This window comes from Solanum dulcamara, chromosome 4, assembly GCF_947179165.1.
Source record: "Solanum dulcamara chromosome 4, daSolDulc1.2, whole genome shotgun sequence".
In the NCBI taxonomy this organism is placed as follows: domain Eukaryota; kingdom Viridiplantae; phylum Streptophyta; class Magnoliopsida; order Solanales; family Solanaceae; genus Solanum; species Solanum dulcamara.
Window position 1 is genome coordinate 11,591,809 of NC_077240.1, and position 26,866 is coordinate 11,618,674.

General features: G+C 34.9%; 5 protein-coding genes across 7 annotated transcripts; 3 read left to right on the forward strand and 2 right to left on the reverse strand.

Moving 5' to 3' along the window:
* The first annotated feature begins 1,036 nt into the window (after positions 1–1,036).
* LOC129886233 (GDSL esterase/lipase At1g54790) lies at positions 1,037–2,993 on the forward strand. Its single transcript, XM_055960818.1, has 5 exons — positions 1,037–1,386; positions 1,477–1,677; positions 1,772–1,938; positions 2,030–2,300; positions 2,652–2,993. Exons 1-5 carry the CDS (start codon positions 1,149–1,151, stop codon positions 2,918–2,920), a joined length of 1,146 nt encoding a protein of 381 aa, XP_055816793.1. The 5' UTR covers positions 1,037–1,148; the 3' UTR covers positions 2,921–2,993.
* Positions 2,994–3,078: 85 nt separating this feature from the next.
* LOC129886234 (UPF0603 protein At1g54780, chloroplastic) lies at positions 3,079–5,527 on the reverse strand. Its single transcript, XM_055960819.1, has 3 exons — positions 4,949–5,527; positions 4,592–4,784; positions 3,079–3,516 (listed from the first exon to the last, which is right to left on the reverse strand). The coding sequence occupies exons 1-3, from the start codon at positions 5,375–5,377 to the stop codon at positions 3,269–3,271; spliced, it is 870 nt and encodes a 289-aa protein (XP_055816794.1). The 5' UTR covers positions 5,378–5,527; the 3' UTR covers positions 3,079–3,268.
* An 804-nt stretch (positions 5,528–6,331) lies between these two features.
* Positions 6,332–13,348, forward strand: LOC129886235 (uncharacterized). 2 transcript variants are annotated; one of them, XM_055960820.1, is made up of 12 exons: positions 6,334–6,487; positions 6,699–6,739; positions 7,142–7,242; positions 7,943–8,020; positions 8,292–8,374; positions 9,240–9,291; positions 9,543–9,632; positions 9,766–9,834; positions 10,124–10,225; positions 11,139–11,207; positions 12,396–12,452; positions 12,930–13,348. In XM_055960820.1, exons 1-12 carry the CDS (start codon positions 6,408–6,410, stop codon positions 13,014–13,016), a joined length of 909 nt encoding a protein of 302 aa, XP_055816795.1. In that variant the 5' UTR covers positions 6,334–6,407; the 3' UTR covers positions 13,017–13,348. The 2 variants fall into 2 exon arrangements, with proteins under 2 accessions (XP_055816796.1, XP_055816795.1); XM_055960821.1 differs by lacking the exon at positions 9,543–9,632 and having other exon boundaries at positions 6,332–6,487.
* Positions 13,349–15,855: 2,507 nt separating this feature from the next.
* LOC129886236 (glutathione synthetase, chloroplastic) lies at positions 15,856–22,293 on the forward strand. The gene is made up of 12 exons (XM_055960822.1): positions 15,856–16,380; positions 16,583–16,752; positions 17,659–17,734; positions 18,166–18,296; positions 18,670–18,792; positions 18,874–18,954; positions 19,141–19,221; positions 19,309–19,378; positions 20,543–20,664; positions 21,140–21,279; positions 21,361–21,553; positions 21,851–22,293. The coding sequence occupies exons 1-12, from the start codon at positions 16,012–16,014 to the stop codon at positions 21,972–21,974; spliced, it is 1,680 nt and encodes a 559-aa protein (XP_055816797.1). The 5' UTR covers positions 15,856–16,011; the 3' UTR covers positions 21,975–22,293.
* Positions 22,294–22,754: 461 nt separating this feature from the next.
* Positions 22,755–26,219, reverse strand: LOC129886237 (uncharacterized). Of its 2 annotated transcripts, XM_055960823.1 has the most exons (4): positions 25,788–26,219; positions 25,420–25,613; positions 23,829–23,852; positions 22,755–23,296 (listed from the first exon to the last, which is right to left on the reverse strand). In XM_055960823.1, exons 2-4 carry the CDS (start codon positions 25,601–25,603, stop codon positions 22,998–23,000), a joined length of 507 nt encoding a protein of 168 aa, XP_055816798.1. In that variant the 5' UTR covers positions 25,604–25,613; positions 25,788–26,219; the 3' UTR covers positions 22,755–22,997. The 2 variants fall into 2 exon arrangements, with proteins under 2 accessions (XP_055816798.1, XP_055816799.1); XM_055960824.1 differs by lacking the exon at positions 23,829–23,852 and having other exon boundaries at positions 25,788–26,204.
* Positions 26,220–26,866: the final 647 nt, after the last annotated feature.

Sequence of the window (26,866 nt, forward strand, 5' to 3'; positions counted from 1 at the left end):
GAAGTTAATAAATGTAAAGTTGTAAACTAACTTGAAAAAGAAGTATAGAATACCAATAATGCTTAGACAAATACACTGTATGTATGGACGCTAGGTATCCCAATTATTTGAGCAAATCTTTAATTAAATATGCATAGACTACATGAGTAGACTTATGTAAATGTTTACTAAGACATGTTTGACCTCCACTTAATGTTCTTATTCTTCATTACTTTCTCAATTTGGATCCACCTACTTAAGGTTTAAAAGTAGAAATATTACACTCCGGAGGCCCGTAAAAATGAAACAAACAATGCTATTGAAGAGGAAATTTCACAAATAGCTATTATAAGTATTTTAATTATGATCCTTAGATACAGTTTGCCTATTTACGGACTGTAGCTATAGTTTAAGCTGCATCGTTTGTATAATTCGCGGGATGCATAATTCGATGGTTTGTATAATTCGCGAATAATTGAGCTATTTTTGTATAAACTAGAAATAACAAATTTATACAAATACAAACATTTGAACTTTAAATAGTTATACAAATTATATTATACAAAAGTTATACAAATTATATTATACAAATTTTGAATTATACAAACATGCGAATTATACAAATTCGAACCGTAATTAACGCTAAATGTTAGTGGTGAATTGTAAATTCGCTAAACTATAACTATGTTAATTAATTAACTAGTATATGTTGGTTATTCGCGTAATTTTCCATTCATCATATACGTACACACGGTGAAGACAAGCAATTTTCACATGTACATGTCTGACCAAGATTGAGTTAAACGTGATATCAGAAATGAATGCACTGACATTCTAAAATGTCTCTGTCACAGAACCATAATAAATAAATTTTCTCAGCTGAGTTATATTTCAGTGGTTAGAGAAAATAACATTAGAAAGGGACAATTTTTACCTGTTTGATAACAAGGAAACTGTCCTAATCAAATCTGTTTTCTCCTTAATGGAAGAACTTATAATAATAGCATCCATTGTCATTGAAGGATATGAAAGTAATTGTACAACAACCATTTCACAATCTTTTAGCCTTCCCAACAAATCAAAGACAACTTGAAATTGAAGCAATATTCCAACAGATCTTATTTTAAGAGGATAAAAATGCTAACTTTCTGTGAAAAGGGCAAAAAAACATGGCTTCTTCAACCACTTGGTTCCTCCACATTCTTACCCTCTTCTTTATCTGCTTGCCCCTGGCTAGTACCATAGATTTCAATTACCCTGCCGTATTCAACTTTGGTGATTCAAATTCTGATACAGGAGGCCTTGTTGCAGGCGTTGGTGATCGCCTAGAGCCACCTAATGGACAAACTTATTTCAAGAATCCATCTGGGAGGTTCTGTGATGGACGACTAATCATTGATTTCTTGAGTAAGATTCCCACTTCAAAGTACCATTTTTTTTATATACTTTGGAGGTTATATTGAGATACGTTTTTTTTGTTATGTATTTTTGCTGCAGTGGATGCAATGGACCTGCCATTCTTGAACTCCTATTTGGACTCTATTGCTGCACCAAGTTTCAGAAAAGGAGCCAACTTTGCAGCTGCTGGTTCAACCATACTTCCTGCCACTGCTTCATCTGTTAGCCCTTTTTCATTTGGGATTCAAGTTGCTCAGTTTTTCAGGTTCAAGAATCGGGTTTCCGAAATTCAGGCAAAGAGTAAGTTTGATCATGTTTCTGATTATCAGCTCTTCTTTTAACATAAAATCAGAATCCTATATATCTGGCGAGATTTTATTGATTTTCTTTGCAGCCAGGAAATATGATAAGTACGTTCCAGCACAAGATTTTTTCCAGAAAGGACTTTATATCTTCGACATAGGACAGAATGATATTGCTGGTGGATTTTACTCCAAGACATTGGATCAAATTCTAGCTTCAATTCCAACTATTCTTTTAGAATTTGAAGATGGTGTCAAGGTCAATTCTTGTAACAGAAAATTACGCAGAATTTCTGTACTTATCAATTCCAAGTTATAAACTCATTTCTACTTCCTCTTTAACATCACAGAGATTGTATGACCTAGGGGCCAGGAATTTCTGGGTTCATAACACAGGTCCATTGGGATGCTTAGGTCAGAATATAGCCAAGTTTGGAACTGATGCATCAAAGTTGGATGAGCTAGGATGTGTTAGCTCACATAATCAAGCAGCAAAAATTTTGAACTTGCAGCTTTACGCCCTTTGCAAGAAGCTTCAGAGCCAGTATTCAGATGCAAATATCACTCATGTTGATATTTTCTCCATCAAGTCTAATCTGATAGCAAACTATTCCCGAAATGGTAAGTTACTAAGTTTCTTTACTCGCAATGACAAAAAAGAAGATTGTATTATGCAATTTCATATGAACTTAATTGAGAGGAACTGCAGCATGTCCACTGTGTTCTTCATCTAGAAGGCCACAAGTGGAGGAGAGATTGTACCTTTGCTTTCTTAATTTAACTGAACTAACTTAGCATTTCTCTGTTAAACACAGCTGCAAAATCATACTTTTTCCATTACAATAACTTGATTATACTTCAACTTTGAGGAAATTAAAGCAGGACAAGAGTTTCCACAAAGTGCACTCTCATTAAATTGTATACGGAAGAAAATTAATATAACACTTGGTATTTTGCATTTACATCTTGCAGGATTTGAGCAGCCACTAATGGCTTGCTGTGGATATGGAGGATATCCACTCAACTATGACAGCAGGATTGCCTGTGGTCAGACAAAGGTGTTGGATGGAAACAATGTCACGGCCAAAGCATGCAATGACAGTAGCGAATATATCAATTGGGATGGAATTCACTACACAGAAACTGCAAACCAGTTTGTCGCCTCACAAATTCTCACTGGAAAATACTCTGATCCACCCTTTGCAGACAAGATGCCTTTCCTTCTTAAACTAAAGTTCTGAGGAATTAACATGCTTGTCATTGTTTTATTCTCTGTATACTTAATATATTATAATTTACTAAAGAAATTCAATACTTTCATGGATTCTTGAAAATATAGAACTTATGGATCATGTCATGATAAGTACCACTAAAATCCCCCTTTGCACAATCAGCAACGCAACAGGAAAGTTTATCTACTTCTTATAAAAAGAAATGGTATCCCTTACGTTAGGGGAGGTCCAAATTTTCATTTTTATCCTTTTTAAATTTCTCATGGATCAGTCATTTTCGAATGGACCATTTTGTACACGATAATATACATGCTTACTCAAGTCTCACGAAAATGTAACCTGCCAGAATCAGACAGTTCACTTTTTTGAAACATATGCATAGTATTGAGCCATAGGAACAACGAAAGCAATCACTAACAGCCCACCAACCACAAGTGTGAATTGTCCTCTTTTCTCATCTGTTTCCTCTCTGGATTTGAAGTTGGACTCTCTTTTGTTATCCTTGAGTTGGGGGCCACCAGGATCAGGAAGGCCATCAATGGCTGCAACAAGACGTCTGGCAGTGCTGAAAACTGCTTCATTGTACTTCTCTTCAGTAGCCAAGACTACAAATATTGAAACCAATAGCCCCACCATCAGAATCAAGAGCATTAGTGTACTTTCACTATGAAACAAAACAAAATTGTTCTGGGGTTGCTAATTCTCCTATATCTAGACAGATAATACTTTATCAAAATAGTCATCTACACAGAGAAAAACCATGTGGTGCTGTTATAAACATAACAATCAAAGTTGATACTTAGACCTTTGTATTTTTTGTTTAATTTGGTCAAGATATTCAAGATTAGGAGGGGGAATTCTCCAGCAAACCTTTCAAGTCAAAGACTTTCAACCTTCTTGGTGCTTATTGAGCTGCAAAGCTATCTTAATGCACACAGACCTAGCAGGTGCATGTATAGAAAGATTCCTTGAATGAAGGATAATTTGCCACAGCTATAGATGTAATTAACAAAATAGCAGAGAAGCAAATCCTACTACTGTAGAATATGCTCCTCAGCGAAGTTCATAAGGGAAAAAAAGAGTAAGGAGAATGGGATCTGTTTCCATTTCTTGCATGTCTAAATGTCATTGCCATCCTATTAGAATCATGCAAATGATACTAGTTTCTCTAGAGTTTCGACATCACGATCTACTCTTGGACCAGATGATATGCTTTTTAAAGAATTCTTATTGCATGAACTGAATAACTAAGAAAAAATCCTTATTCCTCCATAAGATTGTCTCAGGATAATTACAAATATATGAACAACTAGGTGAATTCTTATGGAGTTTGTGTTTCTAGGTCCTGTTTGTAAATCCATAGACATGACAATGAGACAGCTTTTCTAGAAGCTAAGACCTAAGAGTTATTCAAAAATCACGCATTTATCAAACTCACTAAATTGCTTACATGCCATTGTTAATGTTGATGAAGAGCATTGCACATTTCTAACCTAGTACAATCTTGAAAAGTAATATTCTCTAATATACTAATTCTATGTACCTTCATGCCCTTACCAAGATTGTGAATCTTACTTATCACCACTGTTCTCAATAAGCCGTTCAGTTGGAAACCAACCTCAGTGACAGAATTAATCAATGTGCCCAAACAACAAGGAACAAAAAGGAATCATTTCCTACCAGGAAGGTTCTCTGAGACAGTAGCATCAAGAACAGTATCTCCAACAGCCTTGACAAAATCAGGGCCACCAGTTATTGCGCCTTCCTTTTGACTTGTAACGAGCACAACTATACCCTTATCATTTCCTTCTTCAACACTAGGGTACCACTTCTCCAAAACTTGATCAGCATACTCAAAAGCATCAGCTTTGCTCTACAAAACACAAAACCATTTTGGGTTGAGGTAATTTACAAAAGAACTTAAGTACTTTAAGAGCATACCAAGTAGAAAAGGACCATAAAGATTGAAACTTTTCTTCTCAATAACTAAAATTCATAATACACTATTAGCAAGATAAAGAAGAGAAGCAAAATTACAGTGAGCTTTCGGACAGTGATGAAATTAATGTGGAAGCCTTTTCTCTTCTCCACATCAGACAACAATGCCTTCAAATCAGACTTTGTCACCCTGCTAAGCACACCAGCATCATCAACTACATATGAGTCCTTTGGAGGACCTTCATTTAAAACATCAAATTCAGATGCCAATGCAGAATCAGAGGACACAACTGGACAAAAATTGAGGGCTAAGGAAATAGCTAGAGCAGCTAATCCTTGCTGGACATGGGAAACCCAACTTTTGGGTACTGAAAAAGATTCTTTTTCAATTTGGGAATGCTGTTTTCTGAGGCTGCAGCAAATTGGCTTAGTTGATCTGGGTAAGTGAGAAAGGGAAAGAAAGGGCTTTGAAAGGGAAGTTTTGGGGTTGAAGAGAGGAGAAAAAGGAGGGGAGAGAATGGTTTCCATGGGAAAAGAAACAGTAACAGATCAAAAAATATGAGATAATACAGGAAAAAGTTGTTTTTATTGTTCAGTATGACACTGGCTATCTGTGTTTGCTTCGCGTTTTTGTTCATATTTCGGGTGGTTTGTGTTGTGTTATGTTGTGTCTCCTTCATTGGTTGTGGCTGAATCTTGATCTTGTATGGATAACGTTTTTCTCAGCCATGGAGAAACATAAGGGCATTCTCGTCTTTTCATCATTTGTTTTTTGAAAGAAAGGCTTATCAATCGTTTAGTAGAGTGTATTAGAAAATAATAATCTATGCATTAATTTTGTGATTACTTCTATTTTGTTTGATACACTTTTTAAGCTCATTCACTCTATTATATATTGAGGTGTTATCACTAATATTATGATTTTTTATGTATTAATAATACAAAGAATTTCAACACATGCATTAAATTGATTAATGACATAATTATCCTTCAAATTCCGCTCAAAGCATCTCCAATTTTCCAAAGCTAAAAAGTGTGAAGGGTATTTTTGTAAATAAATATTTTCTTATAAAAATAATAAAAGATTTGTTGTTTCTAATACATCAAATCAAATAATATATAAAAAATAATATTAACATAACTAATACCAATATTTAATATACCATATTCAATATTATTCATATAAAATTTTATATTTATAAGTTATATAGTCCCTTTATTAAATAGAATATTTTTCTATTCTCTAACCAACACTGAAAAATATTTCGAGAAAGAAGTAATTTTCTGAAGAAAAAAAAACACTTATTTTTGGTCATGTTAAAGAGTTAAACCAGGTGAAAAAAGAAAAAAAGTGTAAAAACCAAAAAACGAAATTTAAAAAAAGAAATGGTAAAAAAGGAAAAAAAAAGAAAAAAAAAAGAAATGGTGACAGGTGGCAGTCAATATACGGTAAGCAGTACCAGCTAAGTTATGCTGCGAAGTAGCAAAGAAATCCTCCTAAAACCCTCTTCTGAAATTCCAAAACCTCCATTTCCGTCTTCAATCTCCTTGGTCACAGATGGCTTTAGGGCGATTACAGGCGCTTCGAAACCTTCCAAACATCTATCAAACAGTAGAAATTCGAGAGTTTTCTACCTTGTAAGCTGCTTAATTTTTCTGTAGTATATCATGTCTATACTCAAATTCATATAATGCATATGAAGTTCTTTCTCCAAAGACCTGTTATATTTGTTTACATCCGAAAACGAGTTTACTAGCGAACAGCCAGCTGCCCATTTTCCGTTACATTAAAAAATTGGATTTAAAGGTGTCTCTTGTATCCAATCTGACTCTTTTTTTGATGCTGCAGACTAGCCAGCTCAAGAAGCAATTTGAAATCTATTACAAATGGTCAGTATATGATGCATTCAATTTCTAATGCATTTTTGATATTCTGTTTCTCAAATGGGTTTGCTGAAATTTACTTCATTTGGTTGTGTTGAGAAGCTGATGGAAAGATACAAGTGGAATAGGAGAATGGATTTTTTTTAATGGTTGTTGTTCTCACTTATGGGATTGGTTGCAATATGAATCATAAATTAATCTGGTCTACTTGTAGCTGAATTGCATTATGTTGGAATAAATATGTTGTTTTCTGATTATGGAATTTACAGTTTCTGCTGTCCTTTTCCTTTTCATTCATTTCAGTTCTTATGAGGGATAACTGTTATATGTAATGAAATGAATTGTCTTTCCTTGTGATCTGATACCAAGTGCATATTTCTTTGTTAAACTGTCTACTCTGGTGTTCAGTTCCACATATCACACTGAGGAGCATATCATCCTGTATGCATAAGGACCATGGAGGTATACCCTGGACATCTGGAGATAATACAATGCTTCGTTCAACTACGGTGAGTTAGATTTGAAAAAAATATCAAAATTGTATCCCGAGGCAGCTTCTCTTTTCTTTTTATAATTTTAATTTTGTGAGCATTTTACCTAAGTTTTAACTTGCCTGTCACTATTAGTTGTGTCAAGTGGTTTAAGCACCTTGTGTTTGACTGTTGACGGAGCATATCAAAAGTCAAGAGATTCATTAAGAATAATTTTATAACTAAGAATCCCAAAAAATTAGAGAACTTTATTTTATCCTAAACTTCTGTTATTACAGTAGTTTATAATTTTCTTATATTAAGTAGCCTAAACTCCAATATAAGAGTTCTTTTATGTGTTGTTCACCAACCAATTCAACAAAAGCTTTTATCTTCTCTTATTATTTCACATGAAATAAGGTAAGTTTAGGTTAAGGGGAGTTTCGCTGCAGAAGAGGTGAATTTTTTGTGCAGTCTATGAAATCCCAATTGATGGTTGACACTCTTATGGTGTGTCCTTTATCACTTTTAGGCAGATCAAAGTTCCTTTTACTGTTTCAATATTATTTTAAAATTTGTTGATCAGTTAATCTGTTGCTGTCTCTCCTGTACTATTTGTCCTTGTTAGTTTGCTCACTTTTTCTTCTAGTGGAATTGATATTTCCTTGTAGCAATTGTATATCCTTATTTTGTTGAATGAGAGCTTTGATTACTCCCATCACTTTTACTTTTCATCTAGACGCAGGAGCCAATAAGCTATGGTTACATGCGATCAGTTACAACGCAAGCAAAAGCTCCAGCCCAAGCACGGCAAATGGTAACAAAATTGAAACACGGCTAGTGATGAATAAATATGCATGGTTTCATTTTGGTTGTTACTTGTTAGTGTTTAGCACATTAATCTCTTACGGCCTTTAGATTATTCTTTTTGATATGATAATTTTCTCCCTTGGTGACTCAAACCCACAACCTTAAGGTTAGAGATAGACGTGCTTTCCACTTGAGCTACTCTCTCTTGTCAAAAGAATTTTTTTATATATATAATTAAGTTGGATAAACATTTAAGCTTTAAATATTTCCGTCTATAGGGAGCAGTCAAAGTGTCTATGCTGAGTCCTGGAATCATATATGAGCCTTATGCCCCTCGTGACAAAATCCCATTCTGGAAGCGGTAAGTAAGACTTCTCATGCAATTGGCTATTGATTTTGGTCGCTCTCTCTTCTGATTAACATCTAAATATATGCGACTTCATCTCTGGAATCAGATTTAGTCTATATTTAACAGAGGGAAAACTATTATGGTATTTAGGTAACTTTTGGTGTGGCAATCTGGGACCGTCAAATTCTTTGTTCTAGTTAAAAACTGGCATTGATTAGGACAGGATGGATTTGTATATGCTCACATAAGACAGTATCATAAGGAGAAAATATAATGTGGAGAAAACTGAGGCAAGCTAAATATGGACAACAAGCACCATGGTGCACCGATGAGGTAGTAAGTTCTTATGGGGTTGGTATATGGAAACATATAAGAAGTCAAGGACTAATTATTAGCAATATCTAGTTCAAAGTAGAAATAGGAGGCGCTTTGAAGACAAAAAGGAGATGATTCATGTTGTCAAATATAGATGTGTTCAAAATTTGTACTATTGGATGAAAGTAAATTTTGATTTGAATATGTATGACATGCTGGAGTTCTTAGAATCTCTGAATCTGTAATGTAAACGAAGTCCTGCTTTTTGTACTTGCTGGAGTACTATCTTGGTATTGTTTATCAATAAAACTTTACCTTATAAAATAACATCTTATTCAAAGTAGGGGATGTAAGGAGAATTCACCTTGGCAGATGCATGGCTAGGTCATACACTCCTTAAAAAATGTTTCAGATCTTTCTTGTAGTGCTGCTGATAAAAGGTCACAGTAGCTCAGTGCATTATAAATAAAATTAGAAGTGCTTCATTCAGTGATTTGGAGTTCTTTACACTTTGCAATCATGGAAAACAACCTGTGTTCAACTTTCCAAATCTTGATATCAGATATTTCACTAGAGATGGTTGGAAAAGGACAAAAGAGGATCTTACTTCAGAGGTAATTATTTGTGCATCTTACCATTCTATATACACCCATTTGTACTGCTACTTGACTACTTCACAAAAATAAATTGTTTCAAGAGCTGCTATTCTTAAGTTTTTAACCCCTCATAGCATGTTCCTTCACTTATACTCAGGGTTAATAAAAAAATTATTGAGATTATTTAAGGGTGAGTATGCAAAAAGTTCTAATTATGTGTCCTTTATCTTCATTGTCATCTGCTTTACACATCAAATTTGTCTTTGTAGCTCAAAAATGCATACGCCATTTCTAAATTACGAAAAGCTGGATATTCAAAACAAAAGTTCTATACTGAAGCTGTTAGTATATACAAAGAGGTGTGCTTTCGATGTGTATTTTTTCATTACTATAGACTTCTTGGGTGATTGTCATTCTCTGGTTTCTGTTTACTAGTTACATATATTATGTTCAGCGTTTGACTCACATGTACTTCTGCTTTTCCAATTTCAGATAAATTCCCAAATGGCGAACGGAGGAAAGGCAACTTTGAGGAAATTAGTTACAGAGCATATGTACTCTGTAGGTTCTTGTATCTGGTATTTTTATTTTGAATTCACACCGAGCCTTCAATCTTGCTTCTTAACCTGGTCATTTGGATGAAACAATGAGATTATGCTTTTGGCATGGGTTATGTCCTGTTTGTAGTGAGTGGATCTTGAACCACTTCAATTTTCATACAGAGTTGGCTGTCGAGTTGGTCCACAATTGTCTATATTTGTCATGGGCTATTTAATTAATTCACTCTTTCTGACTTCAAATTTAAAACTAGTCTGTTTGACATATTTCTTCCTTTGGTCTTACAAGACAGACTCTCAAGAATGAGATCAAGCAACGAGAATCAGTGTGGCCTACTGTCTACTGGGAACTAATTGAACCAATTGTTAAAGTGCGAACTCTGCGAGCTCGAATGGCAAGTACCAAGCCTTAACTGTACTTAAGCTCGTAATTGCCTTGGTTTGCATGTGTAGGAACATTATATAACTACCAGGACACTAGGTGGAACTCAAGATGATTACCTTTTCCATGTGATGGATATGATCTACATTTTTTGTCTCTCTTTTTTGGTTTGTCAGGAGCAAAGCCTACCCTTTATAATTTATCTGCCTCGGGTTCTGATGGACACTTTTCCATGTGATGGATATGATCTACATTTTGGTCTCTCTAATTTGTTTTTTCAGCAGCAAAGCCTTTTCCGGCCTTTCATAAATTTTCTTCCTCGGTTGGTTTTGGTAATTGTCTTTCTTGGAGAAACCATATTCAATGGGATCAATAACGAAACCCATCAGGGTTTAAGAAATAGTGTACTAGAGCTTCTGATATTTAGTTTTTGTACTTGTCTTATTGCCTATACCTTTTCTTAAGATGACGTTGCCAAGTTGCCACACAATTGATTGGAGAAAGAGTGCTAGTTTAACTGGGATGATAAATATTAAAGCCCTAGAGGCTATTTGATATTGGAAATTGTTGAATTGATATTTTACTCAGTTTTCTGTATCAGGTGCTATATGTCTTGTATTTCTTATCTTTTTTAGGCAAAGGCAAACTGTAGAAAGCTCATAATGTCAAAGATAATGTGAACTGAAAGTGTTTTCCTTTCTATTGTTAAATTGTTTATCCTTCTCCTCCCTTCAATCTCTTTTCACGAATATTAAGAAATATAACATCAACTGGAACCTCTATCATGTAACAAGGAAAAAAAGGAATTTCATTCTCTTTAGATTTTCTCTCCACCAAGTGATTATTCATGTGGAAGTTTTGGCTGTTGAACTTTTGCCCCTTCTTAGTTGTGCAATGATTGAACTCTCTAGCTTCTGCTTTTACAGATTGGTGTTGATCGAAATGATCTGAGTAAGGTGTTCATACAGCTTACACTTGAGTTTCTGGCTAAGCAGGTAAGCTGGCCAGTAATTTGAATATTTTTCGACTGTTTTTAGTTCAGATGATGCTGATGCCTGCTCCCATCAATGGTGTTGTAGCTGTTTCAACTTTTCTGCATCTCATGATTGTAATGCTTGATTTGGTTGTAAAATTTGACATCCAATCCTGTTGATATGGCCAAATAGCTGCATAATTTGTCTGTATGACCACACCTTTAAGACTTCAGAGTAAACCTGGCAGGGTAACCTTTGTTTATTGCTAATTAACTTGGCAATCAAAGACATCCATTTTAAAGAGAATTACTCGGAAAAACAACACGAACAGAAAACAATGTCACCATTCTGATCGTAACTTGAGAAAAAAAGAAAGTGAATAGGTGCCGATTGGTGTTCTTCTATCCCTAGTACCTAAAGAGGATTCTGTGAACACAACCTAAAACTTAAAGCATGGCATGCCAGTAGGTAATGACTTTACCTATTTGCTTGCTTGTTTTGATAGACTATTTTAGCTCATGAAAATTTCCTGCTTTCTAGGAGAGAAAGAAGAGTATTGGAAGATTATTTTCTAGTTTCCAGCTGCTTATTCACAAACCAGCAGCCTCTATACCCAAAACAGATGCACTAACCATACTGTGCTTGCAAATGTCAGAGACTTCTAGTTGATGATGAACTTGCTTCTTTGTCTGTTGATGGACTTAAATTAACTGATTGCAGATTCTTTCACCAGAGTTCTGAAAATTATGTTTATGCTGTGGTCACATAGTGTATAATAAAGAAAAAATAGGAGAAATTAATTGTCATGGTTGTTAAATTAGCCTTAAAAAAAAAGAATTCTATTGGCGTCATATCAGCCTTACCTTGCTACCTTGAAAGTAAGAGATCCTGCTGCAGCTTATGGATAAGAAAAGGAACAAACCCTTATCTCCTTACCTTTTAACTAAGAGACCCTGCTGCCACTTGTGGATAAGAAAAGGAATAAACCATTATCATATCACTTAGCAAAAATGGTTTGTAAATGAAATAATTTGATAACAGCCTTTCTCATGTTTTACTAGTCCAAAGGAACTCCATTTTGTTTCCAAGAGTGTGTCAGGTTTTACTTCTAATATTTAAAATTCAAAAGACCAACACATCTTTTGTTGTAATGCAGTCTAGGGTTATTAGAAATGATTATCCCATGTTGATATTAAGTTATTTTTGCAGAAGTTTGAGGCATATGATGGGAAAGGAGCTGTTGTCTCTGGAGATAGAAATAAGGAGGTATGTGATAGAGATTCTGTATAATGCAGTGATCAACTGAATTAGCCATCCGACATCGCTGTGAAGAAAGTCACTTTTCTACACTCCAAAATTGATGAATGCTGAACCAGATTTTGTTATTTAGTCTAAGATAATGACTCCATATCTTACAAATATATCTGGGATAGTAACATATGGATTGGTATGCCAGAAGCAGAAGCATTACCTTGCAAGCCTCTTAAAACTTCTATATATTCTTCTTTTTGAAAAAAAAAAAAAAAGAATTCCTGGTTGCATCTAGTAAAAGAGGCTGCTAAGTTACCACAGATAATACAATGAAACCATACAAGGTCTAATATTTGGTAAGCTGGAATTTGTAGTTTTCCACCATCATAGTAGTTATGTTAGTGAAGCATTTTGGCAGCAAGTACAACTATGTGACTGCCTATGCAATAGTAGTAGAAAGCACTATTTGCTCATTTGTTTTTTCTAATCCAGGTCTTGGTACGTGATATATGGGTTTTTGAGAAGTCTCTCTTCCACCCTGGAGCATACTGGCGTTTATGTGGACGAATCAAAGTTTAGATAGACTATTGTGAAGAGGGAATGATCCACTTTAATTTTGTAAGATGCTAGAATTTGTAACCTATCCAACCCTTAGACACTACGTCTTTGTTTCTCTCAAGCTATTATCTGGGACTTCCTCTTGGGTTGAAGAGTACTTTCGTGTGCCTTATTCCGGAGTCCATTCAGAAAATTTTCTTCAGATGTACATCTGCCATTTTATGACTTAATAAGCAGGTGCAGTCCTCATTTGAGCGAATGTCTCTCATTTGACTAGGTGAAAATTGTGTAAAAAGAAGTATACTCTCTTGCTTGTTTGCTTGATAAATAGTATTCCATCTTGTTTGGTTTCATTCTCTTTCTTCATGTGCTCTTCAATCAATTAGTATTTCATTGTTCCGAAGTATTGTACTTCAGTTAAAGCTGATCAAACCCCTTAATCCTCTTTATTAGTTTTCCATGTTCAATTGTTTTCAATTCTCAAGCGGAAATTGACAATCAGAGCCATCTTCTTGGTAATCTTTTTGTTCTTAAACTCGAGTTGAGAAACAGGCAAGGGATAAAACCTTGATGCCCAATAAGAATTAGCTTTATGGAGGGGGGAAATAAGATGCTATCAGGCTTTGCTTTGATTTTACTCTCAAGAAAAGAAAAGGAACATGCTTGCAACTGTTGCTTGTCTTTGGAGAAAGAATCTAATGCTACAGCAGTCCAAAAACCTGCATTATCTTTTGAATTTCCTTTCTTGAAACAGACCCAAGAAATGGACCAAGGAGAAAACAAGATCCAGCTCTTTGGCATTTTTAATGAGTTATTGTGTTATATCATGTCTTTCGGATGCCCCGTGTGTTTCAGCCTATCCATCTGTCAACGGCTATTTAACTTGTTCAAGGATACTGCTGCTGAATTAGCAGGTCAAATATACATGATCACGAGTTTGGATTTATCTTGGCGCAATGGCTTCCCTATTGTCAACAAGCTTTATGAATTTGTTGTGCAGAGCCTTGCTGCTGAAGCTACCAAACCTGTAACTTTGGGTGATTCCATGGAAAACAGTTTGGTCAATACAAGCCAATCTCGATCTAATCCAGGTAATGGAAATCACTCAACCAATGAACTTGTTGGGCATTCTGAAGATTCTAGTGCAGTTCCCAAGCTGGAAGAAGTTGTAGTTGAAGATGATCCAGACCTTAAAAATGGAGAAAGTGAGCTTTCTCAGGTAATTAGTGAAGAAAATGAAGGTGACGAGATTGTTGAGGAAGAAGCCCCTGAAACATCACTGGGAACTGAAAATAAAGCTCCAAAGAAGATGGTTAGCATAAATGATAATGTGGAGGAGATTTATTTCAGTAAGAAGAAGAAGAAGAAGAAAAAGAAATCAACAGAGAAAGTGCCTTCCATCAAAGAGCAAGTAAAAGAAGAGCCAAAGCCATTGAAATCAATTCTCAAGGTGGGCTCTAATGTAAATGAAAATTGGGATGAGAAATAGTAAATTCATAGGTGCAAAGAACAAAATAATTACTAATAAATTATACTTGTTAATGACGCAGATTGCGTTAGGGATATGAAATAAGTTTCACTAATTAGTTAAATTAAATATGTAGTTAGTATTTTGTTTACTAAACTATAAAACTAAATGATAAAAGAATCATTTCTAATTGTTTTCTCTAGAGATGATTTCATGAACCAGCGGCCTCTATATCCAAAAAGGGGTCTCAATGCTTGTTACCTACCTTAATAAATTTGGGGTTGCCATGAAACATTACTCATATTCTTTTTCTTCAAAATATACATCAGAATTTAAGTGTATTTGCAACATTTAGAATTATTCCTCCTCTAGAAAAATCTGGATATTTCTCAACGTTAAAGAAACATTAGATACTCAATTTTAGATCGAATTCACATAGGATAATCTGAGTCAGAATTGCTTGCAAGTGATAACTTACTCTAACTTTATGAAGAAAAAATGTTTTTAAAATTTTGATCAAACAAACTAATAATGACATATAATTTATGATATATTTTTATACACCCTCATCCCCACCTCCCCTCTATCCCCAAGAGAAATCTTCCTACGTATTCAATAGTCAAGATCTCCTCCTAGTCTTTTTGTCTTTACTTTGTAATTAGTATAGATAGTTTTGGACATTTTACCTACTTCTTGATGTCAGCAGTGACATCTTGCCATTGTCCAATCAAAGAGCCACTTTGGAGATACTTCATCTCTCCAATCATCCAATTTATCAAATCATTCTTATTAAATAAAAGTCATTTACACATTAACAAATGAATAGTATTTACGGAAAAGGATTAAATATATCCCTGTATTATTGAAAATAATTTAAATATACCCTTCCTGTTATACTTTCGATTCAAATATATCCCTCTCATTATATCTTGGTACAAATACACTCTTAATTTTAACGGAATAACATTTGAAAACCTCAAAATTAAATAATTCATTCTCAATTTTAAATATATGATTTTTTTTTTAGGAATAAATAAAATTTCTAAGTACTAATTTGAGTTTTTTTCCTTAAAATTAAGGGTGAATTTGTACCAAAGTATAATGAGAGGGGTATATTTGAACAGAAAATATAACATGAGGGGTATATTTAATCCAAAAGTATAACGAGAGGTATATTTAAACTATTTTCAATAGTACAGAAATATATTTGACCTTTTTCCGTAGTATTTAATAGCGAGAGCCTAGAATAATAGATATATCATGATAAATTATTTAAATAATTTTATAAACTAAACAAGTATTATTGGTTATTTTAAAATAATATAGCGGATAAATAAAATAAAGGGAGGGAGTGATACATAATTAATGTATATGGGATGAACCGATAATTTTATACTGGCATCTTCCGTTTAGCAAAGGTGCTACACACTTTTCCTCAAAAAAGGCACATTCAGGACAAGATTCACTCCCCTTTAGCAGCCAGCCAAACGTAAAGAGCCAATTTGGACGATAATAAGGTAACATAAGAGGGGTCCAAAGAATGTCAAAATGGGCAGCGGCTGTTCTTCTCCATCAATCTCACAAAGCAGCAGCACTTGCTTAGCATCCTATTGCGCTACCTCTCCTTTTCAGTCCCAAGAATCACAATCAAACTCTTTAAATTTCTACTCAGCTACTAGATTCTTGGAACCCCATTTCCTTAAATCTTACAAGATTTTCATACCCAAATCCCCATTTTCAGCAATCTCCCCATTGAAGTGTGCTAAGGTGCACAAAATGCAGACCCAAGTGGAAGATTCTGTAAAACCCATTGTCGATCCTCATGATATCGACCCAAAATTGGTGCAAAAGCTTGCTTATGATGCCCTTGTCTGGTGCTCTCTTCGTGGACTTCTTGTTGGTGACAGAAATTCGAAGGTCAGTCTTTATGTCAATAGAAACTCTTTTTACATCTCAGAGAAAGAAGTTTGTGTTACTGAACTATCTATCAAAAGCTCTGATTTTATTTTACCATTTGATTCAAGTGAGGTTCTTTATTTTCCTGTTCTCCTTTGTTCATCAAGAAGGTTGTTAGGTGTTATTGCTTTTGTGTGATATTTGTGCCTTTTGAAATTTGAAGAGGTCAGGAACTGTTCCTGGTGTTGATATGGTTCATGCTCCAGTTGCTTTGTTACCAATGTCATTTCCTGAAAGTCATTGGAACCAAGCTTGTGAAGTTGCTCCTATTTTCAATGAACTCGTGGATCGCGTGAGTCAGGATGGAGAATTTCTGCAGCAATCACTGTCTAGGTTGGTAATTTTTGTCCTTATTTGCAGATAATTGCTTCTGTGTTTACTGTTTACTTAAAACATGTACTGGAACAGAATGCACAACTCTCTAGTAAGTTGGAAGAGAAAATGGTAGTTCTTTTAGAATTTTATGAAACTTAATGCAATTTCTGTGGGAGCTCGTGTACGATGGAGGTAACTTGTCTCTGATACATTTAGCCCAGTCAATGTAAAGTTGATCTCATTTGACTCAAACTTACATCGTCCCCCTGCCCTACAAAAACAGCATCCATGTCCAGTTACTTGAATGGTTTGCTAAATTAACTACTGCTGACATGTCAAGAATGAAACTCTTTTCGTTTTTTTCTCCTATAGTGTCATGCTTTATTTATAGTCAAACTTCTTCCTTGAACCATTATGATTTAAGAAAAAATCATTTTGTTCGCATAATTGTTGTTGGTGATGTCATTGTCATCGTTGTTATCATTTTATTACTGTTTCTTGAACAGAGGGGTCTGCCTATTAGTATGTACTCTTAGGGCTTTACTACCAGTCTAATCTTACAAAGAGAATTATACATACTGAGCTACTCATAGAAAAATTACTCCTATGCCATTGACATATATGAAAATAGATCTTTAGAAATCAAAGCTTCCATTAATATTAGTGATAGATATTGCTTTTAATGATCCTTAGATGGTTGCAGCCTCCATTTAATGATCCTTTGATAGCAGTTTCAAGTGAGAAAACTATTCTTAAGTTTGTTGTATTTTATGAAATTGATCCTAACTAAATTTCTAATTTGTTCTGGGTTCAATTCATCCGGTATTTAATACATTATTCCCTGTGAATGTACATATCTTTGGGATCAGGGATTAGGAATTGTATGACACATCAGGCATGACCTTTAACTGCTTTATTCTGCAGGATGAAAAAAGTTGATCCTTTCACCTCCAGACTACTAGAAATCCACTCCAAGATGTTAGAAACCAACAAGATAGAGGTACACCTTGATAATGCATACAATTTTAATTTCAGGATATGTGTGTACCACATTTGTCAGCTCCATATATAATGGCATTTCTTTTCTATTCTTTAATCATTGTTGGACTTGTTCTGTCGTTTTGGGTTGACGTGATTTTTATATTCCTAATACATGATATCCATCACCATGATTTTGATTGACCCCTTTATCATTGGACTTGGTTTTACTCAATTTGCCTGATAGTAAAAATAAAATAAAATTCTACTTGTTGCTTTAGATGTTGCCATATTTGTTCATCAGGAATGAAGAAGCTTTCCTGTATTTCTACATCTCCAATTGTGGCGTTGTTATTCATTCATGTGCCTAAGTCTACTTCTATTAGTTGTAGAAGTATTTTATCGTTTCTTGGTGTAGGAGACAATTTCCCATTTGATATGACGTTGATGTAGGAAATACGCTTGGGGTTGCATCGCTCAGACTATATGCTGGATGAGCAAACTAAATTACTTCTGCAAATAGAGCTTAACACAATTTCATCATCATTTCCAGGGCTAAGTTGTCTGGTCAGTGAGCTTCACAGGTAAAATAATCTGTGTTAACTTATGTAGCAAAGCTTCCATTTTTCAATAACAAAATGCATTGTAATGTCCTTATCAAAAAAATTCAAAAAACTGGATTGAGTAACAAAAACCTGCAAGGCGTCTAAACAAGCAGCTAATGATATCTGCAGTACGCTTGGGTAGATGGTGTTTTATAGGACTGTCTAGCATTGATACTCACTATCCAGAACTTTTGTTGTAATTTTATCAAGTTATTTCTTGGTTTTTTGTTTTATGGTGAAATGTTCAGTGTATGCATGTGTGAATATTGGAAAAATAACTTCAAATCATAAAACATCCAGCTCTTTCTCCTCTAAAGCGTATATAGAACTTGATATTAACTGTTGCTTGCAGGAGCCTGCTTCAACAATATGGAGAAGACATTGCATCAGATCCTAACAGAATTCCCACAAACAATGCTGTAAATCAATTTGCTGAAGCATTGGCTAAAGCTTGGAATGAATATGGTGATCCAAGGTCGATTTGATTTGAGAGATTTTTTGCTTAATTCTAAAAGTTAGGTCTTTGAAGTTGTACTAACTTAAATACATATTGCAGGGCTGTGATTATGTTTGTGGTTCAAGCTGAAGAACGCAACATGTATGACCAGCATTGGCTTTCTGCTTCATTGAAAGAAAGATATCCTACTTTAAATGATAGATGTGGATTTAATGTACATACATGGATCTAATAAAAGGAAGATAGCTATATTTAAGACACTTAAGATTATCTTGGTTTGAAGTATCAAATATGCAGTCTGTGTAGCACGTGTACGATGATTTTTGCTTGTAAATCTTCTAAAAATATTTCCTTAGCTTATAACACACACCAAGTTACAAGTATAAGAAAGACACTGGCTGAAATTGATGCACTTGGCGAGCTTCAACAAGATGGTGCCCTTGTTGTGTATGTAACTTTTCTAACAAAATACTGTGTTAAAGCTGTTAAATTTGCACTTTCTGTGTGGGAAGCTTAAAAGCTTTAGGATTGCAGAGATGGTCAAGCTGTGGCAGTCATTTATTTTAGAGCTGGCTATGCACCAAGTGACTATCACTCAGAATCTGTAAGATAACTTTTATACTGCTTGACTATGGATTTTATGAAACTACTGGCTTACTTTTGAATTCCTATCTTGTATGTGCAATAGGCCAATAACCAGTATTTGCTGACATTAGAGGTGGATACCCTCTGTACAGTCACAAATTTGTTCATGGCTCGATTTGTTTGATACATGTATCTGTTGGTATCTTTATGAATCACAATCTCATGCCATTTAACAATTCTTATTGAGCCTGTAAATACCTGAAGCAAAAAAAGGAATAAGCAATACCTTGTAAAAAGAAAAAGGAAAAAACAATTCCAAGGGGGAATCTGTCTGGTAAAAACAGTCAGTATGGTAGGCAGGGTAAGGATGGAACAGGTTATCTTCCTATTTTAGCGTATGCTGCTTGGACTCTTCAAAAATGTCAACGGGTGTATGTCGGAATCTCCAAAAGTAGTGTATTTTTGGAGAATCCGACACAGGTGCGGCATCGAAAGTGAAGAATCCGTGCAACTTGGATTTTAACATGTATACTTTAAATCAGAATTGCTTAGATAAGGGGGGTGAGGGAAAACATGGGTACACACACTTGGAGAAGAAAGAGAAATGAGCACATGATTATGGGTGGAAGCGAAAGGGCTGTCTATCACTGATCAGTGGCTGAGGGATAGTCAGCTGTAGTTTTCAGACCCCAAAATAAGAGTAGCCTATTTCATACCCTTATGACGAGATCTCTATGTTTTTGACACAGCATGGGGGTAAAAGAATTTTAAACAAAGTTAATGAACTCCATATTCTAAGGCATTGCATTCTCCTGGTAAGTGAAATGGGAGCAAATTTTTTTCGATAACCAATTGAAATGTAACTGTTTGGACGCCTAATTCAGGGTAATATGACCTGATCATTTTCATGGAACATTAAAAGGCAGTCTCTGGTTCTTTTAGTTAGTCTTATGGATATCTACTTTCTGCAAAATCTTTGAAAGCATCTCTAATGCGTGCATACATGTTTTTGGGTAGAGGCAGGTTTGATTCATAATTACTGTTCAATATTTGAGATTATGGAAGTGGCCCAAATAGAGATCTCGCCCATTTACTATTGCATCTTGTTGTGATCTCCACTTACTTGTACACTTCCCAGTTGCCTATCGTCTTTGCTTGATCTGTTTTATGCAATTTATTGTAGGAGTGGAAAGCTAGGCTACTGATGGAGCAGTCACGTGCAGTAAAGTGCCCTTCTATTTCCTATCATTTATCTGGCAGCAAGAAGATTCAGCAAGAGCTTGCAAAGCCCAATGTACTTGAAAGGTTAAAGCTTAACTCAAGCTGCATCTCTTGTGATTCAGTAATTTGTAAGCTTAGCGTGTTCATAAGCTCAAAAGCTGTCTATACAAGTGTTTAAATTTGAGACTGGATGATTGTTTGGGATATTCCCTCTTCCTCTCTGTAACGGGGTGCTGGAAAGGCCAAAACTTAATGCATTTAGTGCTTTATAAACTGATTGTGATGAATATTGCCATTCTGTTGCTCTCCTTCCCGGTGGAGCAAAAAGAAGGTAAAAAAATAAATGTCTAAATTAAAATGATATAAACACCCAGACAGATTGAAGTAGAACGTTCCGTATATTTTGTAAGTTGGAGCATAATGAATACAATTATGCAGTAATTGAGACAGTTTCAAAAAAAAAAATCAGTTTCAAAAAAATTATGCAGTAATTGAGAAATTAACTTTTCCTAATACTCCTTCTGTGATTTGGTAAACTTCCGTCCTTGTTTATGAGCAGGTTTCTGGAAAACAAAGATGACATTGCCAAACTACGGAAATGCTTTGCAGGGTTGTGGAGCTTGGATGAATCCGACATTGTCAAGGATGCAATTGAGAGGCCTGAATTGTATGTTATGAAACCACAACGAGAAGGAGGAGGTCTGGCTCATGAAATTGATTTTGTCTATATTGTAATTACAAAATCAAAATCATTAATACTAGATTCTCTTCTGACCTCAGGAAACAATATCTATGGGGAGGATGTTAGAGAAGCTCTTCTGAAACTGCAAAAGGATGGCACTGGAAGTGATGCAGCCTACATACTAATGCAGAGGATTTTTCCGAAGATCTCTCACTCGATACTAATGCGAGAAGGCATCTCTCATAAAGAACAAACCATATCAGAACTTGGGATATACGGTTCCTATTTAAGGTAATTAATGAATATGCTGTATTGCACCCCCACGGACCCACTCACCCCAATTTAACGTAAGAATGAAAATGAGGGAACTGCCAGTAAGGAGAAACATTGAAACAACCTTTTTACCCGAGGCACGTCCCAGTCCCAGTCCCTGCTTTCAGCTTATGTTTGATTCATAGAATGATGTTAAAAAGGATGCAAATTATTTGAATAACGAATGAGCCAAGAATGATTTTTTTTTTTTGTAAACTAAGTTTAAAATCACCGTTGCCCTCTAACATCTTGTGCTGATATGCACTTAATATGCAGGAACAAAACAGAAGTTCTAATCAACCAACAGGCTGGTTATTTGATGCGAACAAAGGTGTCTTCATCAAATGAGGGGGGAGTTGCAGCTGGTTTTGCAGTTTTGGACAGTATATACTTGGTTTGATGGAATTGGCTTGCACATTGACACTGTAACAAGTTGAATGCTGATGCTGGATAAGTCGTTTCCTACATTATGTTGGAACACTCTGGTTTTAGCTTGTTTAAGCTTTCCTTGTTTAATAACTTAAATAAATAGAGGTCCATATCTGAGGGAAGTGGACAAAAGAATGATAGTTAATTCAAAGTTTTTGCTTGCAATTTAAACCAATTCAGTGTTAGGCCTCGTTGTTACCCCAAGGGCTTTACTGCTCTGCTAGAAACACTACTAAATATGATCTGTTGCTCATGTAATTCATATTTTTTGGTACTGCCAAGGTTGCTCACCTGCATCTGTTTTCCCTACTGCTTTGTGATCTTATTAGGATGTGAGACATCTGCATTGCTCGATGACATGAATAATCTCATTTATATTATAGATAACTGAGACGTTGGAGTTTTCTCTTTGTAGAAGTTTAAAGCATGCAAATTTGACCATCTTCCATCTTTTTTAGAAAAAAAGCACCTTTCATGTTTTATTTTTTTCCAGTCTCCCATTAAAAGCTATGAACGGGTGCAAAGACTAGTTTTAAGCAAATGATTACATTCACTTGGTGTTAGTTTAGTTTACTATAATCAAGTGATCAATTGATGTGAGAAAGTGTAAGTAACTATTGCTTAGTGATAACAATGTAGATGACTGGGACTCTCTAGAGAACAGTATGTACTCATGGCATGATAGCAAGATGACCAAAATTGGCAGGTAATATAAGAAATCAAATGCTTTGTCAGGTTACTCTGGTCCAAATTGAAAACCACACGCATCTGTTCACAATGATGTGAATTGAGATGACAAAACTTGATTAAACGTCAATGAAATTATTAACTGACATCAACAAAATCTGAAGTGTAAGGACTGAAAACCAAGACGAACCAAAAGCGAAAACCATATTCACAAAATGGGTGTACAAGGAAAGAGGCATATAAGTGGATGTCTATTCTAGTTCTAATAGAGACCAAAATGGTTAATTTTCGTGGAATAAAGTCTTCACTAGTCCTTCCAGCCAAACTCAATGGCTCGCGTTTCCCACAGTGCAGAGAGCTTGCGCTCTTCTATCAATGCAGCTTCAGCCTTTTCTCTACCTCCCTCACATGTATCTATCCCTATGTTGCACTTCTCTGATTCTTTTTGGTAGTGTGAAGATGCTCTTTTGGCGCTCATAATTAGAGCCTTGGTGCGATCCAAAACGTCATCAGTAACATTTTTCTGCAAGTTAATCTCCTCTGCTAGTAAAGTAGCAATGTCTTTTTTCATCTCTTCATTCATCTGAGGATCACTTTTACCACAGTCTGCATCACAAAAAGATCCAATGATTAGAAAAAGCAGCTTAAACCAAGTTAAACCTCTCCTCCTAAATTTTTCATATATGATGCCCAACAGCGACCTACGTAACTGCATGCAGCACAATGTTGTGAAAGACAATATAATTAGATGGCAGAAAAATGTTATATTGATCAGACAAAGGGAGGAAGAGAGCCAAAGGGTGGCTCTTTCTCTCCTTTGCTTTCAGTGTTCCACAACATCTCAACTCTGTTGTTCTTTCTTTCTTTTATTAAGCAAGTATAGTGCTCTGTTGTTAGTTGTTACTAGTGCAATCAGTATTTAGACACTAGAAAGATAAAAAGATGGATTAGATTTCAGTCAACTGCTGGATTAGTTTCGCTTTATATAATATCCCCATAGCCAAAAGATTTAATCAATTCTCCACCATTTCACCTTCGTAGAATAACTTTTAAACACTTCACTCAATTTTGTAGGGGATTACTTGTATAACTTTACACCTTATGGTTTTTCAGGCACTAAATGAAGCAGTGAACTAACCTGCCAATGAGCTGTTTAAGATGTCTGCAAAATAACACATAAATACTATAAGAATCAGCAGTACAGAGGAAGACAGCATAAAGGATGTCAATTCTGCATTGAAAGATAAAATTATTTCCAAAAGCTATGCTGCTTTTCAAACATCAAACAGCAAGAGAAAATAAGAAGTACTGAATAAAGATATAGCTTAAAATTTTGTTATACCGGACAAAAGAAGACAATATGATTTAAGTATCTTGCATGTTGATTTAAAACCCTAAAGGTAATGCAGCATAGCAGTATATATTTGTATAGTATGATATACTGGTGGAATTATCATCACTTATGTGAAAAATCCTCCTCTTCAAAATAGAGAACCTCAAGACTAAATGATTTAGAAGGCATTCAGTCTAGTCCAATCAGAATAAACGAATAAATTATTTCAGCAAACTCTTGGAAAAACTCTTTCTTGAACCCTATTATGCCACTTTTTGCAATGCAAATTCATCAAAAAGCTCTTATTCTTAAAGAAGCTTGTCTAGCATAAAGAATTTCTCCCAGGTGCCAGAAACATACAGTTCAAATCTAAATAAAAAAAAGCAATGAGAGTCGGTACTCTGATTAAGTTCAATAAAATTCTCTGTTACCTCCAATGCCAACAATGAGAGGCATCTATAGCTTGGATAAGTCATATCAACCTATTATTCAGGATGAGAGTTTGGAACTGCGGCTACTGAGTAAATCCAAGGTTTACAAAGTTTCTTCCAGGTCTACCAGTTGTATCATGATGCCAATTAATGCCCTCAGAGAATCATGAGGTCCTTATGGAAATTAATAAATCAAAACAGACTATTCTGAACATGGCAACAACTTAATAACATTCCAGTATAGTAATACAAAACATTTGGAAGTATAAAACCTAACTTCAGATTAACTGTCTGAAATCCTCACTACGAATTTGGAAGTATAGTAATACAAAACATTTGATTTTTGTACCAGGAAAAATATAGTCCTTCAATATATAAGACAATCCACTCATTTATGTTACTTCTGTCATGAATATTCTCTTGCCACACTCAATAGGAACATAAGGACTTAGATAGGGGCTTCTGGTTAGACGCGTGGAATTGGCTAAGCATTTCATTCGAACAAATATAGAGCTGGAATGGATGGTTGTGTCAATTTCCAGTTGTTCCTCCTGTGGAACCTCCAAAAGTTTTCAAGTCACAGAAATTCCTTCTAATATCTAGTTATAGTTCATTCTCCACCTTCTATAAATGGCAAAAACAAGGTAAGTACTATTAATTGAGGATCCTGACAGTTTTCTCAGTTGTTTAATACCTAATACAAAAATGGATCATAGTACACCAATTTGGATGACAATTGACAAGCACCCCCATCAAATTGTTCATACATAGATTAAAAATTTAGCAGGTACAAGCAAGACCTTAAACAATATCACTTCTTTCTAAAAGTAGAAACTCAACTTTAAATGAACTAAGTGAACACCTCTCAATATGTAAAAGGCATTATTTATAGTCATTAGGATCAAATCAGCCAACATAAGTACACAATCAAGATTTAGCATCAGAAGAGAGATGAACTGACTGACCTATAGGCGAAAACATGGGATCCTCCTCACAATCACAGAAACATGGAGGACATGAAGACAAAGCCTTAGAGTGCCGCAATGTTGGTGGTCTCACCATGTAAATAACCAAAAACAAACCCACCAGAACCAAAACAAATCTCACAGTCCCACGACTAGAGGACCTATGCTCTGATGGATAAGCCATAAAAGTGCCCCTAAAACACACAACAAAAGTTCCAAAACCCAACTGTCAGTACAAAACAAACCAGATTTCAATTTCAAAATCAAGAAAAGACAACAAAACTACAAATCTGAAAATCCCAATTTCAGATTTTACCATGGATCAAACACCCAAAAAGTTAAAAAAAAAAAAACCACATTTTCCATACCAGTGTCAAAAAGATCAAAACTTTGTAATAATCTCAAACTCAAACTCAATCATTTGAGCAAGTCTGAACAAAAACCCACTTTAAAAAATGGGTCTATATCCTAATGCAACCCTTACAAACCCACCAAACGAAAAGAATGTACAAGCACAAAATAATTGTAGTGAGTAGTATTAAAAAGCTTGAAATCCAAAGATACAGAGAGAGAGAAAAGAAAGAGAAAAAAAAATCAGAAATAGTAATTGGCTTTAGTGGATTAGGAAAAGTAAAAGTAACTGAGATCCCAAAAAGGAGAGACGAAATATATGGAGTTAGTTTTACAAATGCAGCATTTGTAGAAGAGAGAAAATCGGAGGGATTGGGTAGTGAAGAACAAGTCTCTTGTTTTTAATGTAGTGTTTGATCATCATTCAAACACTAACAATGGACATGTTTGAGTGCTAATCAAAATTTAATTAAACTTTAATCAAAACCGGGAAAATTAAGTTATTGAGGACCAATTAATCTGGCCCACGTATCTCATTTACTGTGGTCCCCAAATTTGTAAGTAATTATTTACTTGTTCTGAAAAGAGTATTAATATCTCCTATCAATTCGTTTATGCCCAAATGGAAAAAATGTTTATTTTTTAAACAGACTATAAAAGTGAAATAGGATAAAATTTGAAACAGAGAGAGTATTATTATTATTATTATCTAACACTGGGGATTATACAATTTGAAAAGGCAATTTAGAACATAATACTTAAATCCTTGTTTTGTGTTGTGAATTAAAATCATCTTGCTCAGTAGTGAAGATTAGTACGTACAAGAGAGTAGCGGTGGAGTCAGGATTTTCAATAAGAAGGTTCAAAATTTGAAAAAATAGACACAAAAGAAATTTGATATCTATTGTTTATACATACAAAATTATTTTAATCATGTATAAATAGTATAATTTTCCGTCGAAGGGGTTCGGATGAATCTCTAGCCACCTTGTGGCTCCACCCCTGCAAGAGAGCATATTTGGCCCACCTTTTAAAATTTATTTATTTGAAAAAATATTTTTTATTAAAGAATAACAATTTGTGTTTCGCTAATTTT